The sequence below is a fragment of the Heteronotia binoei genome, chromosome 3 (genome assembly GCF_032191835.1).
Source record: "Heteronotia binoei isolate CCM8104 ecotype False Entrance Well chromosome 3, APGP_CSIRO_Hbin_v1, whole genome shotgun sequence".
NCBI lineage: Eukaryota > Metazoa > Chordata > Lepidosauria > Squamata > Gekkonidae > Heteronotia > Heteronotia binoei.
In genome coordinates this window covers 82,429,287-82,445,683 of record NC_083225.1, presented here as the reverse complement: position 1 = coordinate 82,445,683, position 16,397 = coordinate 82,429,287, and the positions used below count along the sequence as shown (strand labels likewise).

The following is a 16,397-nucleotide window of genomic DNA, read 5'->3' as shown; positions in this document are numbered from 1 at the left end:
TCGATGAATACAGAAAAGTGATTCTGGTCTCACATCGACATAGTGTTGGTGTATGAGAGCCCCATAGAGCAAACCAACCTCATACCAACCAGGCCCGTAACTATGGAGGGGGCCAGGGGGAAGGCCCCACAAATCATCCCCGTTTTACCTTTCTGGCCCCTCCACCATGGTTTGCTGCCATCGCTCTCCTGCTGCCTTCCCTGCTCTCCTGCTGTGGCAGTACCTTCCCCACTCTCCTGCTTTCTCCCCCACTCTCCTACTGCCTTCTCGCTCTCCTGATGTCTTCCCTGCTCTTGTGCTGTCTTCCTCACTCTCATGCCAGCTTCTCCGCTCTGCTGCTGCCTTCCCTGCTCTCTTGCAATGGCAGCACCTTCCCCACTCTCATGCCAGCTTTCTCATTCTCCTACTGCCTTCCCTGCTCTCCTGTGGCTTTCTCACTCATAAACGCATTGGTGTGCACATTCTTGGAGTACCACTGTGATGGCTCAACAGGGGAGCAGGCTGCCCATGTTTTTTAAATTTTGTGGTATCATTTTGTGCCCTACGGCCCCCAACTAAAATTTTATCCCCTCCGTCCCCCCCATCTAAAATTTTCTGGCTATTGGCCTGTACCCAACTCTTCCCTATATTCCTAACATTCTCCATTAGAGAGGGTTGCAGCAAAGGGAGTTCAACATTTCCATACTTACAAGTGTTTTATTATTGTATTTTCCCTATTATTAGCTGACACTGCAAGTTAAAACTTAGAAAAGAAGAAAGTTCATATAAGACGTGCTAAGTAAGCTACTATTTGTAGGGATGGACATGAACTGAACCACAAAGCAAAATTCATCATGAATTTTACTCGTTTTGTGGTCCATGAACTGAAGTTCATGACAGGTTTATCATCACAACCTTCCACAGACTTTTAAAGCAGTCTGTTTCAACAGGGTTTGTAGAAGGCTCAAAAACAGCTGGCGAATCAGGACAGCCTGAAACATCTGAGCAGCAGGGAATAGGTTGCTCTTCGTCACTCAGTTGTTGTTTTTTTGTGTGTGTGTGCTTTCTGAAAATCCTGTTGAAAGAGACTGTGGTCCATTGCAATGTGGTTTGTGGACCACAAACTGGTTTGATTCATGAATGAACTTCTTGGTTCAGTTAGTTGTTCAGCCATGAACCACATTTTTCCAGCTCATGCCCATCCCTAAGTGTTACCCCCAGTAGTAAAGATGCATACAGAAACCTAAAAGCTTTCCTAGATAGTGGAGTTAGCTTTGTTAAAGACCAAGGGACTTGAGTACTAGTAAGCCTACTGATACTTTCAGAAAATGTGCAGCATCCTTCAGTGATGCTGGAATGGATCACAAATATGGGCAGGAAGAAAACATGTTTTATGCATTTCCCATTGCAGGCTGAGGAGGAAACTGTCAAAAGGTAGGAAGAATTATGTTTGGAATCTCTGTACATCTTCATTGTCTATAGGAGGATTTTGGTTGTCATTCTATTGATGGCAAATGCAGAGCTAGGCAAAAAGGAAATTGATATGTAGTATACAACTGTATAAAGAGTGAAGTATCAAGCACTTTCCCACAAAGTAATCATATATGACTTCGTTTTTAATTTTCCTGAGCATTAGATTGTGAACTGGGATTGCTGTTTGATAAAACTTATGCAGTAGTTTAAATGCCTTGGAAATATTAAAATTATTTTATTCATAATTACAAAATAAAAATAACAAAAGTTCTTATTCCCACTTGAACAGTCTTTGTCTTGAATTGGTCCTCTAATTTAATGAATATAAGGATTAGAACTCTGATATGTTTAATTCTTCTCAATTAAACCATGACAGCAGTGTGCATGGTTTTATATTTAGCTGTGAGTATATGGTTTCTAGCATTTTGTAGCTTTGAAGCAGTCTTCCTAAGATGTTTTGTTCCCAGTTACATATACTTGAAGCTGTTAAACTTGCCCAATAGCTACAAAAGGTCCATGCAGCTAAAAACAGGGTCCCATAAATAAACTTACTATAAACTAAACACTATGAAGATACAAATGTATCTGTAGAAGTTCCATGTAGCTAAAAACAGGGTTCCATAAATAAGCTGCTACTATAAACTAAACATTGTGAAGATACAGATATTGTTTGACTTACTTCTAAATGATGTTCCATAAATAAACTGCTTCTATAAACTAAACAATGTGAATATACAAATGTTGTTCGACTTACTTCTAAATGAGTGTGTAACACTTAAACTCAAAAACCACAGTGATCATCCACTGGACCAAACTTTGAGGTATTCACTTAGCACGCCAAACCACTCCCATTCTGTGCCAACACAGCCATCAGTGTTCCAGTTGTTATGCCAGTAAAAGTCACCATCCTCTCTTGCTACATTGATACACATAGCATTTATGAAGCCAAGTCAAGCCAAGACATCCATATTAAATGTCTGAATTTAAAACTACATTTATGTCATACATTTACTTTACTAACACTTATTTTCTTAGATCATGATTATATTCTTACTTTAAAAAAATATTAGGATGAAGTTATCCGCTTGTCAACTCTTCAACCTCAGATTGAAAAGCTAAAGGTTCAGAGCAAAACACTGAAAGAGAAACAGCAAGGTCCAATGTTTCTTGAAGCAGATCTTGTTGCATTTACTAACCACTTCAATCAAGTTTATGCTGATGTACAAGCTAGAAAAAAGCTTCTACAAACAAGTAAGTGTCACTTCTAATTATATATTATTGCTACCAAGATACTGCTGCAGCAAAACTGACAGTTAAAATTTTGGAGGACAATGAAGGAATTTATTCTAGGTATCTTTTTTTTTTTTTTTTTTGCATAGGAAATAATGCTTATCTCCAAACAGGGTTTCTAGAGCTTGGATAGCCACTTCCTATATTTTAATGAAATTAGCAACACCATTATTATATGTTTAGCAAATACCACAGTCCAAGCCAAAGAAAGCCATGCTGAAGTCCAAGGTGAGAGGGGAATGTGCAAATATGACAGAAAAACTGCTTGTCATGGACAATATCTCAGTTTAACTAAAACGTATTGTGATCTCTGAATGTGGTCCTAATTTCAAAATCTGTTGTGATGATTACGCATCACTCTTTGTTCCATGGAAAACAACTTAAATAGGGGAAGAGATCATCAACCTGTCACATTCCTTGATATAGACATTTAATCCTGATAGTGATTCAATTGGTAAACTCAAATGAATTGTTACCAAAAATGAAGATTGTACGTTGAGACAAGCACAATCAAATTGTACTTGCTTCATCCCATATGAAGCAATCTCAAAACTGAGCCCCGAGATTTACCGTATGTGTCAATTAGGGATGTGCAAGGGGAAAAAAAACACCTTTTTCAGATTTGGATATAGTGGACCCAAAAAATATTGATATGGTATTTGAATTCAGCTGATATAAGGAATATCAATTTGTTGGTGGTGGGGGGGGTCCTTTATATCCTGTGGGGACCATAAAAATCAATGGCAAATCTATCCTGAGGTGTGTGTGTGTGTGTATACACACACGCACACACACACACACATACATACATATATATATACACACACACACACCGTATTTTTCGGACTATAAGACGCACTCCCCCCCCCCAAAAAAAAGTGTGTGCGTCTTATAGTCCGGGGGGAAAGTGTGTGCGTCTTATAGTCCGGAGGTACATACCTTCGGGGGGGGGGGACGATCTGCTGCCTCTTCCTCCGATCTGGCGCTTCCCTGCGCCTGCCTGCCTGGCTCTATCTTCTCCATCTGGGATCGCTCCTTCCCCCTCCAATCCCAGGGAAGTAGGCAGCATGCTGCCCTCGCCACAGCCGGCGCTCGCAAAGCGCTGTGTTTGCGGAGGTGGCGGGTGCTTCCTACTTCCCTGTGTGCCTGCCTTCAGCTGTGATGTTTAAAGCAAGCGCTGGGATCGCTCCCTCCCCCCTTCGATCCCAGCGCTTGCTTTAAACATCACAGCTGAAGGCAGGCACACAGGGAAGTAGGAAGCACGCTGCCCCCTCCACAGCCGACGCTTGCGAAGCGCTGGGGCCACGTGGAGCGATCCCAGTGCTTGCCTGAAGAAGATGGAGCCAGGCAAGCAGGCGCGGGGGAAGCGCCGGATTGGAGGAAGAGGCAGCGGATTGCCCCCCAGGAGGAAGGTGCGTCCTATCCTCTGGAGTGCCTTATGGTGCGACCAGGCAATCCAATTTTATGGACACCCAAAGAAGGTTTCCCCATCCTCCATTGTTTCGAATGAGGGGAAAACAGAAAGACAATACAAGCCCAATAGAATGTCCCAGAGAATCTCTGTAGTGTGGGGGGGAGGGATTTTTGCAAGGCCAGTGTAATATACTGAGAACCGAGATGGTTTGAAGGCAACATAGTTTTTTCAGTAGCACATTACAAGAGAGAGAGCACCCGGGCCGGGCCCCGCTTATATACATTGCCCAGTACAGCCCCCTCATCCGACCAGGCCAATCCTGGTCGGTCAAACTTCCCGCCACAGATCTTGATGGGCGGGGCCTCAGGCGAGCTCCATCCGGGGAACCAAGGGTCGCCTTTAGTCACGATCGCCATGAGGTCTGGTTGCTTATGTTCAATACATAACAGCCAGCAACTGAAACAGTGCCACTGTGGCAGTACCAAAACCCAACAGGACTAAGGTCAAATCTGAGAATCTTTGAAGTGGAAATTGAGGGGAAGGCCATATCTGCAAGGACAGCAGAACCAGTGTAATGTACTAGTGCCCAGCAGCAGAATCCAGTGCCAATTTACTAGTGCACAGCAGCAGACCAATGCCATTGTGGCAAATGCCAGCTTAACAGGACTGATGTAAAGCACATAATCATAATCCAAGTGAGGGGAAGGGGAATTGCAAGGACAGCAGAACCAGTGAAATAGTGTTCAGCAGCACAACCCAGTGACAACCTACTAGTACCCAGCAGTACACACTTGGAACACAGAACACAGATTCTCAATTCCCCCCTCCTCCCAAAAAAACAACCTTCTAGAAATTAAATGGAAGAAATATGGGGGGGGGGGGAACTATGGGAGGAAGGGCAGGAAAATGGACTTAAGATAGAAGACGAAGCAAGAGAAGCCAAAACCAAAAGCCCCTACAAATACACCAGCTAAAAGGGGGGGGGGCAGAGGAAACAGGCAACAAAGCATCACCTCCAACTACCCCCCGCAAAAAAAAAGAGAAAAGAAGAAAAGAAGCAGTAGATGGTGAAGGACAGAGAGAGGAAATTCAAGTGAAATAATAGATTAAAAAAAAAAACAAGCAAAAACCGTACACACAAGCCCAACGCCCCCAAAGTTAATCAAATTCTAAACTATTTACAAAGAACCAAAGAAGGAAGGAACCCTTGGCCTCCCCATCAACACCAGGCCCCATCAACAACAAAACTTCACAAAAATAACTGCAAGGCACAAAATCAGAAAGAACAATAACCTAAGACTAAAGCTAAAGGGGGGGGGGGGAGAGCCTGAGGCCCTTGGTCTCTCTCTCTCTCTCTCTCACACGCACACACACACAACTACCAGACCCAAACAGGTAACAAAACACTCCAAACTGCAAGCCACAAAATCAGAAGAAACTGAAGTGTAACCAAAAAGAACCAAAAAAGGTCCAAGACCTTTAGCCTCATCCCCCCATTTACCACCCACCAAGCCCAAGAACAACTAACAGTAAAAAAAGAACACTTTTTAAAAAGTGTTGTTCGGTCAAACCAATTGTTTCTTCAGTCTTCTCCAGGCAGGCAGGATCTGATCTGAAGTCCACAGCAGAGTCTCTCAGGCAGCAGGAGTCAGACTCAGAGCAGCAGCTGAAGCCAAAGCCAGCTCACACTCTCCAAAACCCTTTTAGTAATGGAGTCTAGCCAGACCCTTGCGTTATGCTCTTTGCCCATGCACAGAAGAATTTCAAAACAGAACAAATTTCTGTGATTGACTGAAGAGCAGTGTTTCCCCTAACCTGAAATCCTTTTTTCCAACTTACCAACAACCTTGCAAGTTGCAAAGCTGCAATGCAGTGCCTTTTGCAAAAACTTTTCAATATTGGCTCTAAGGCACTACAGCTCCCCCTGAAGTACTTTCACCACTGGGCTGCAGAGATGCCTCTTCCTCCTTCTCTCCTATTGACTTAAAAAACAGAACAAAAGGCAGGAAAGAATCTTAGAGGAGAAATGTAAGATAACTTTGTAACCCTTCAAACATCTCCACCAGAAGCTATTCCCAGAGCTTTTCTTGAGCAGGAACACACAGAAATGCATTTCTGACTGGCTTGTGCCATGGGGTGCAGCCTAATATGCAAATGAGTTCCTGCTGGGCTCTTTCTACAAAAAAAAAACAAAGCCCTGAGTATACTTGAATATGCTCAGGGAAAAAAGCTGACAAAAATTGGTTTTATTCAGGATCTGATATATATCTGAGCTATATTTGGCTTTTTTTTTTTTTTAAGGTAAAGGTAGTCCCCTGTGCAAGCACCAGTCATTTTTGACTCTGGGGTGATGTTGCTTTCACAACGTTTTCACCGCAGACTTTTTATGGGGTGGTTGCCATTGTCTTCCCCAGTCATTTATGCTTTTAAAATACCCTAAAAATACTGGTAAGGTATTTTTGGATACAGTGGAATGCACACCCCTAGTATCAACCCAGTAAGGCATTGTTGAACAAAATTAAGTCCCACACACAAGCACAAGAATCCATCAGAAGTATCTTTTCAGATCAAACATCCATTGTCTCCCTTTCCCCTTTCTCTTCACAGACTGTCAAATTGTAGCCCCTTTCTCCAATCCTGTTTTTGTCAGAAGAGCTGCTTCAAGATTATTCAGAGTATTGCTCTGAGATAAGACAGTTCTCTCCATGACAAAACAATGCTTTAAATTCTCCTTGAAATGTAGCTTTCTACAAGTGGTGCATATGTGTGTGTGTGTGGGGGGGGTTATGTGAGAGGCTATGTGTATTAGAAAAAGTGAGGGGATGTACTTAGGTCTTCCGTTTTATCATACAAGGGTCATCAAAGAGTTTTGCTTAATAGTACTATTTAAAGCAATGACTTTTCTGCATGGGGCGCTTTCAAATAAGGCTTTTCTCAAGTGTATTATGAGATACGAAGTGCCAATGAGAAGCTGTACTGTACCACTTCTCAGAGATGATACATTATTACCTTCTTGACTTGAGAGAAGTACTGATAAATTTAAAACATACCAGATTATTTCCCCCCTTTATTCCCCACTTAATTTTTCTTCCTCCCTTATGTAATGGAAATCTAAATAGGCTGATTAATTCATCTTGTGTTTTAACTATTTTAAAAATTAAGAAGCAAATAGAAAGAAAAACTGGTAGTTCGTAGAGTGGAGAGAAGTAAATAGGGGAGGTGCCAGATGTTTGTAATGATGACATTGCTAGTTTATTTTTTTTATTTTTTTAACAAATGGCCTGGAGTCAAGTGAAAGACTGAGGTAGCAACATCTGCAGATGAAAATTATGTTACTTAGAATGATTAAAATTCCAACCTAAATATTTACAAACTGTTTAATAAGTTTCTTTTCTCAGGTCTTGAGCACTTCTCTTCCCCCAAATGACTAGGATTGCCAATTTACGTTTGGTGCCCGGAGGTATCCCAGAATTATAATCAATCTTTAGATTATAAACATCAGTTCCCTTGAAGGAAATGGCAGCTTCAGAGGTTAGACTGTATAACACCATCCCCAAATCTCCAGGAATTTACCAAACCAGAATCAGCAACCTTTAAACATAATTTTAAAACCTTTCTTCTCTTAATAAACACAAAATGACAATTTCAAATAACCAAAGTCACAATAAAATGGTGGTTTTAACTAATTTTAATTCTAAAACATTGAAAATTGGCATTATTCATGTCTGTCTTTTGTTTAGATATTTCTGTGACTCAAGCAAGTTTGGAGGGTGTTATTTTGCCTAGTGATTTAAAAGAACCCATACAATTATGAATATTTTAAAAGTAATGTCACAAAAATGTATACTATCTCTGCCAGTAAGTCATCTAGAATGTCCGTTGAGGCTATGTAAAACATAATAAATTACAAAACAATAAATGGAGAGTAGATAGGATGTATTTCATTTTGTAAGATTTTCAAAAGCTTGGAGAACCAATACAATTTTGAGCATACTATACAAATCATACTTGTATCTTCTAAGCAGTGCATGTACAATGTAATACTTAAAATGCTGAGGTAAGAGTATTTTATACAAAAACAAAAACAACCTTCTGTATAATTTTTTAATGTGCCACATTATTGCAAGCTATGCAATTTATAACTTAGGCTCCAGCATTTCTAAGCATTATATTTTGCAACAAGAGTTTTCTTTAACAAGTATAGAATGCTCTTTTGAATTATTCTCTTACAAAGGCATGTTTTTCTGAATTTATCATTACATTTTTAAACTGTATTCATAGGCTGCAGGTACAGATTAAAATGGGTAACATTATGCAACTCAATATAATCTCATTTTTCTTGGTTAATTATTTTTCTTTTAAACAGATAAGTCAATTTTGAAATTTATTAGATAATATCTTCTTCTGGATGTTCTATATTTTTCACCTAATATATGCAAACTACCATCTATGAAAAGCAAGCTGCAGTCTTCCTATACAGTATAATAAAGCAATTGTGGTCTTTGTTCTTTTTTTCATATAAATAATTTAGAAAAAAAAACAAAGCCTGCAAAACTCTTTATACAACTGCACCCAAACAAACTGCTAATATATTATTATTACTTATATTATTACCTATGTGTTATTATTATGTGTTATATATCATTACTTATAATCAGGGCTTTTTTTTTTTTTAGCAGGAACGCACAAGAACGCAGTTCCGGCTGGCTTGGTGTCAGGGGGTGTGGCCTAATATGCCATTGAGTCCCTGTTGGGCTTTTTCTGCAAAAAGCCCTAAGTGTAACAATGGTGATGTCAGGGGGTGTGGCCTAATATGTAAATGAGTTCCTGCTGGGCTTTTTCTACCAAAAAAGCCCTGCTTATAATATTATTATATTATTACTTATGTGTTATTGATGGGATAAATAATTAAATAAATATTGTGCCAGACACAAATGCCCTAAAGCATTATAATCTGTAGGCATAACTGTTATACATTTACACCCTATATAAACCTCTATAACTGCTATGGCTTCGTGCAAGAAATTACTGTATTTTGCACTGTGTTAGAACTGGATTTCCCTGTCTGAACTACAACTACAATGCTTCCCTTGTGTTGCTATAATTGTTGAAATTGTAAACATATCATAAGTAAAATATACTAGACAAAGTAGAAGACAAGGACAAGAGTTGATAAAGTCTATAAAATATACTGTTGTAACAAAGTAAAGGTACAGTGATTATGTAAAGTCTTGCTTGAAGAAGGTGTTTTTGAGCAGGAATTTGACAGGAAAAAGTGGAAATAGCTTAGAGATAGGAAACTTCCAGGTGAATTAATTTCTTTCTGCCTTCCTAGTTACAATGTAGGCAGAATATATTAACAATCACATAGTAAGTATGTAAGAGACAACTGGAGTACTTTTCAACCAAGCCTATCTCCTGGGCAACCAATGAAGAACATTTGGTCTTTTGGATGAAACCAGGAGATATAACTTCAAATAGATGGTACCAGATTGTTAGCTAGTTTCCAATCATAGCTTGTCATGCTAAAAAAAAACCCTCATGATAATCTAAAAGCTGAGATATATATCTGAAAAAAATAAACTTGTCTTAAGGAAAAGAAGTCTAAGAAAAAGTCTAAGCTAAAAACCTTCAATAAATATGCATCAAATACACAAATAATCCAAATATAGGATTCTGATAGTAGTAAAACAAACAAACAAAAAAGACATTAGAGTTTGTAGAATCTTTCGGGATCAAGTGCCGTGTTCTACTGGAGAAAGTTTTCCTTCCAGACATTTCGTTCTCAGCTGTGGAGAACATCCTCAGTGGCGTTGCAGCCGGAGCAGGCGCTCAGACCTTCTTGGCTGCTGTGCATTGAGTGGGGCCAGGGCTGCTGGAGAGCTGCTATTTCTAGGCTGGAGGGGGTGTGATGAAAGGGCAATTGGTTTGTGGATGTGCCCATTGTTTGGTGGGGACATCCACAAACCAATTGCCCTTTCATCACACCCCCTCCAGCCTAGAAATAGCAGCTCTCCAGCAGCCCTGGCCCCACTCAATGCACAGCAGCCAAGAAGGTCTGAGCGCCTGCTCCGGCTGCAATGCCACTGAGGATGTTCTCCGCAGCTGAGAACGAAATGTCTGGAAGGAAAACTTTCTCCAGTAGAACACGGTACTTGATCCCGAAAGATTCTACAAACTCTAATGATGTTACCAGCCGTGAAAACATGAAATCTTTGAAAAAAGAAATTATCAAAGATTTCAGGTTTTCATGGCTGGTAACATCATTAGGGTTTGTAGAATCTTTCGGGCTCAAGTGCCGTGTTCTACTGGAGAAAGTTTTTCTTCCAGACGTTTCGTTAAAAAAGACATTGTGACAAGCTGACACCATTAGTGGTATGATGAAGTGGCTTTATCAGACCACTGATATGATCAGTGGTAAGTGGTCTGATCAGTGCTCTGCTTCCATATGCAGGCACAGTAACCTCTGAATACCAGTGTTGGGAGGCTGCAACAGGGAAGACCCTCAGGCTTTGTGCTCTGCCCTTTAGGGCAACAGATTAGTTGAAGAGTTAATCAGAATGATGAACTACATAGACCACTGGTCTAATCCAACAGATTCCTCCCATGTTCTTATGCCTGTTACATTAAAAAATAATAGTTATTTTAAGCAACATATGGGCATTCTATTTGATTTTAGAATCTTGTGAATTTCTTTCTTGTACGTCTGGAGAATGGGGGGGGGGTTACCACTAACCAATCTGATAAATTATTTAATAGCAATGGTAAACAAGTTTTGCAATAATATTTTATTACTGTGGTAGCTTTTAAGAATTTTGCAAGAACCCTTACTGATTTAAGGGCATCTAGAATTCAAAGTATTAGTGAGTTTTAAACAGTTTAAAAAAAAAAACCTGGAGTGTGTTGCAGGCATACCTCTGCAAGTTTCATCAGAAGAAAGACTTCCCATACAAATCCATGATTGTGGGTCCAAAACTAGGTGGTTTTGACACCATACTCATTGATTATTTGTCTTTTGTAGGGATTAAATATATGTTTATTATATCTGCTACTATCTCTTCAGCAAAGAAAGTAACGGATCCTTAGGAACATTATGTGAAAAGTCAATTTTACAGAACTAATTTTGTAAAAATAGCTATGGGTCTGACTTCTATGGGTACACTATGCCTTATAAATGTCAGAAAATAGGTTATTTATAATTACTGGTTTCTGTATTCTAAATACTGTTGAACACAGACAGTAACAATGTCACTTATATGCAAGCCACATTGTACTGAAATGAATGGTAAAATTCCACTTTATTTGAATGGATCTTTATTTTATCCCCTAGTGAATTTCTCAAGCTTCCACAGATGTTAACCTATTTAGAGACATCTGTAATGCCATTCTATTGGGGGCATTTCAATAAAATGTAACTTGTGTTTTTTTCTATGCTAATGTTCTAATATACACATTTAACAGATGTCCTAAAAAGAACATTTTCTTTTTACAGACATGCTCAATACAATAATAGGAACCATAAAAAGGTTATTGGCACTTCTAGTGAAAGTAGCTTTAAAAATAGATGAAAGTTCTAAATAACAGGACACTGAAGGCACACATTCACACACACCAACCCGTGGCAAATTTGTTACACAGAGAATTTGGGATTTAGCTTAATATTCCCCTGGGGACATGAATAAGAGGGGGAAAGACAAATATTTAAACAGAGAGTAAATTTATTGACCCAACCAAGATACAAAATAGCAAATGGAAGTAAAATAATATTGATGCAAAGCAGTGTGACAGAACCATTCAGTTGTAAAAAAATACAATAACCACTTATTTATGGCAGTCCTATAAAACCCAGTCACTTCTGCACAATCCTGGTATTCAATTATGTTTCTTTAAACTAATACCCATTAACCTGGATTGTGTTCTTCCCACATGTTTAGTCCAGAGAAAATACTCTCAAATGGGGGATATACTTGCTGCTATCAACCCCCAAAAGCTGAAAAAAAGAGAAGCTGAGGTATATATGTAAGTACCGACCAGTTCCAGAAGGTGTTGCTGAAAGACTGCTATGTCATCCTGTGGCTTTTATGATGTGTGGTATCACAGGGTTCTACCTTGTCCCTCAAATTGTTTAACATCTAATGAAACTAATGGGAGAAATGGTCCGGAGGGCTGGAGTAAGATGCCACCAATATGCAAATGAAACTCAGTCTACAGTATTTCCACCATCCAGCTGAGTCAGTTGAGCTGATGAAGGTCCTGAACAGATCCCTTTTGAAGGTGAGGTGATGATCCCTTTTGAAGGTGAGGTGATGGATGAGATCCAGTGGACTGATGTTCAAAACTCCAATAAATTATGGACTGAAGAAATTAATATCCTTTAATAAATACACAATTAGTACAGAAGCATAATCATAATATGTGATACTCTCATTTTGTTAGTTATAAAAGACCAAATATCTTTCAATAAAGTTTAGAATTTATTTCTCTATAATTCAGTGCTTCCATATGTACCTCAACTTCTGTTGATTCAGGAGAAAAAAAACCAACCTAGAAAGCTGAGATGGGTTTGGGGTTGCTTGTGGAGAGAAAAACATCAAAGTATTTGGGGGATAGAAAGAAGAAGGCCCTAGTCAGGTGAGGATGCTGTGGTGGGCAACCAAAAGGCTCTAAGACTAACCAAGCCAAGTATAGGGAGCGTGAAATTAAAGGGAACAGATAGAAAGACATGGAAGTTAGGTTTCAGGTAGGGAAGCAGAACAAGCAGAGAAAAAAACTTACTTTGCTTGTATTGGAAGGAAGTCTGCCAGGTAGCAGGACCCAGTTGTCCTTACCAGATGAAAAGTGATGTTTGACAGCAACAGAACAAGCTCCTCCTTTCTGCTCCATCAGCAGGCAGCCAGGACATCTTGTGCCATCAATCAGGTGTTCTGTTGGAATTGCACCAGCCTGTCCTTGCTTGGTCAGGACTGTAGCTTGCCTCTTTCTTGTGTAAGTGATCTAATTTATTCTTTAGTAATAAGAGTTTCTTTCCTGCGTAAGAAAGCAGACTATAATTCAAATATTTCACCTGGATGCTGTGATTTATTTTGGGACCCAAGTCCTCTGCAAAGGTGGTGTAAGGAGTTTGTTCCATTTAAGTTAATTGTCTTGTATTGTGACTTAGCTAGGTTCATGCCCTAGAACCTGTTGTGTTCAACATCTTTATAAATGATTTGGATGAAGGAATAGAGTGAATGTTTATTAAATTTGCAGATGATACTAAATTGGAAGAGGTTGCAAATACGGTAAAAGACAGAGACAGAATACAGGATGCTATTGACAGGCTGGAAAACTGGGCTGAAACAAATAAAAATAATTTTAACTGGGATAAATGTAAACTTCTGCATTTAGTTAGAAAAAATTCAATGCATGGTTATAGGATGGGGGAGATTTGTCTTGGCAGTAGTATGTGCAAAAAGGATCCAGGCGTTTTAGTGGACCATACACTAAATAGTCCGCAGTGTGATGCAGTGGCTAAAATAAATTTTGGGCTGTATCAACAAAATATAGTGTCCAGATCACACAAAGTGATGGTATCACTTTAATTTGCTCTGGTTAGACCTCACTTTGAGTATTGTGTTCAGTTTTGGGCACCACAATTTAAGAAAGATCTAGACAAGCTGGAAAGTGTCCAGAGGAGGGCAACAAAGATGGTGCGGCGTCTGGAAACCAAGTCCTATGAGGAAAGATTGAAGGAGCTGGGTATGTTTAGCCTGGAGAAGAGATGACTGAGGTTGATATGATCACCATCTTCACTTACTTGAAGGGCTGTCTTATAGAGGATGGTGCAGAATTGTTTTCTGTTGCCCCAGAAAATCAGACCAGAACATTGGGTTGAAATCAAATCAAAAGAGTTTCTGGCTATCCATTAGGAAGAACTTCCTGACAGAGTGGTTCCATGGTGAAACAGGCTTCCTTGGGAGGCAGTGGGCTCTCCTTTTTTGGAGGTTTTAAAACAGAGGCTAGATGGCCATCTGACAGTAATGCTGATTCTGTGAATTAAGCAGATCATGAGAAGGAGGGCAGGAAGGGCTGTATCAGTGCTTATTTCTTGTGGCCCTTTCTTACAAGCCCAGCCATTTTTCTCCAGGCCAGTTTGGCCAGTGATCCTGGAAGTTTTTGCCATTTTCTGAGTATGGTCACTGGGGATGTGGGGTGAGGGTGGGGTGGAGAGGTATTTGTGAAATTCCTGCATTGTGCAGAGTGTTAGACTACCTGACACTGGAGGCACTTCAAACTCTATGGGCGTTTTCGCACTGACCTTCAAGTGGCGCGACCACCCTCTTCACACCGGAGGATCTGCCCGGATTTCGCACAAGAAGCGCCGGCGCACCCAAAAGAGCCGGCTACTTCCGTCGCGAAACCCGCTCAAACGTTTTCCTGCTTCTTGACGGTTTCCGTTTGAGCGGGTTTCACGACGGAAGTAGCCGGCTCTTTTGGGTGCGCCGGCGCTTCTTGTGCGAAATCCGGGCAGATCCTCCGGTGTGAAGAGGGTGGTCGCGCTACTTGAAGGTCAGTGCGAAAACGCCCTATGATTCTATGCTTTTCCATGAAGAGGGACGTGAAGAGGGACGTTGCTGCCGATTAAGGTCAGTGCGAAAACGCCCAATGTCACCCTTTGTACAGGGGTCTACCTTTACGTTTAATGCTGATTGGAAGGGGCTGATGAATGATTGGTGGGGCGATATCCCTTTGTGCACCACCATGGCTACAGGGCTGCCTTAGAGTGTAAGAGTAGTCTCACTGTGTGGGTGGGATCTGAATCACAATCTGCTTTCTTAAACAGGTAGGAAACTTTATTAATAAAGATTAAGAAGAAGATGAAGAAGATATTGGATTTATATCCCGCCCTCCACTCCGAAGAGATAAGAGTCTGCACACTTAACCACTACACCAAACTGGTTCTCCAAACTAGAACACATGCATGGAAAAAATGTTACCATGCACCAGAGCCACAGCACAACCAGGGCAGGCTCATGGGTATGGGCCTAGCAAGCATCTGGTGAAGTAGAGTTGTAAATGGCAGATGCAGCTGGGGTCTGAAGTAAGAGGCAGCCCTGTAGATAGGTGGTGGGGAAAGGTATCTGTCATAATGTCAGACGAAAGGAAGTGGGAGGAATCTGCTCAGGAAAATGAGAGCCTTCATTCTCTCCCCAGGACTTCCAGGTAACAAGAATGGGGTACAAATGGTAAAGAGGGTGTGGCATCCCACTGATGATTTAAAAAGGACTTAGATGCAGACCAGGGATGTTATAACTAATTCTGCCCGGAATGCTGAGAAGCAGAGATCAGTAGAGAGGAGGTGGCAGTCCTGTTCTCATTGAGGCCTGTAAGAGCAGCCACAATGGAGGTGGAAGCAGTAGGCCAGGAGCAAAAGGAGTCCTGTGCAGTCCAGTGATTTCATGTCAGTGATGATGGAAGAAAGCTTCCAGCAAAATCAACTACAAGCATAGAAGGCTTGACAGGCCCGTCTATTGTACCTTCTACCTAACTTATGAAATGTGAGCAGGTCAGCAGGGTGTTTGGTCTCCTGCAGACTGATGTTATTGGTTGGAGCCTTAAGCAGGGTTGCTGTAATTGATTTTTTTAAATTTTATTTTGTAGGAGATGCTATTTGGGAAGGTGCCTAACTGATATCATAAGAGAGAGAGATCTGTTTGCTGAGATGATTGACTTACAGTTATAGCTAATGTTTAACAGCACTTAGTCAGGAGATAAGCGAATGATTCTTCTTAAGCATCTGATTAGATCTCCAGACAAGTCTGTATTGGAAGGGGGATCCTGAGAAGGGTCTATTATAGTCCTTCAGACATGGGTCATTGCTTTTTACCAGGGTGTGAGGAATCTTGGATAACCACACAAAATAATCTTGAGTAATGTGTCCCTGAATTTCCATGGCCGTAAAGCCACTTCTAGCAAAATGCCTGGGAAAATAAATTGATTCTTATCTGATATCAGAGAGATTGATGCATCCAGATCTCTAGCTTTACCAGGCCAGAGGCATGAAAAAGACATGGTTTTAAACAGGGGTGCATGGAGCAAACAACCCCATATACAGTGCATTGCAGTAACACTTAGGCTTCCCAGTCCCCAGGTCCAAGTGGGGGATCCCCCGATTTTACAGGGTTCCCCCCTCCCCCAGCCAGCTGGCCAGCAGGGGAAGCTCCACTTCCACAGCCATTATGTGCCTCCACAAACGATTCCC

At 40.7% G+C, this 16,397-nt stretch overlaps 1 protein-coding gene across 2 annotated transcripts in view; it reads left to right on the top strand.

Moving 5' to 3' along the window:
• Positions 1 to 16,397, top strand: part of DMD (dystrophin) — a 1,885,017-nt gene that overhangs the window by 738,646 nt on the left and 1,129,974 nt on the right. For both annotated transcript variants that reach the window (XM_060234097.1, XM_060234096.1), the window contains exon 21: positions 2,523 to 2,703. In XM_060234097.1, the coding sequence (XP_060090080.1) occupies positions 2,523 to 2,703 (181 nt within the window). The remainder of the gene's footprint in view (positions 1 to 2,522; positions 2,704 to 16,397) is intronic.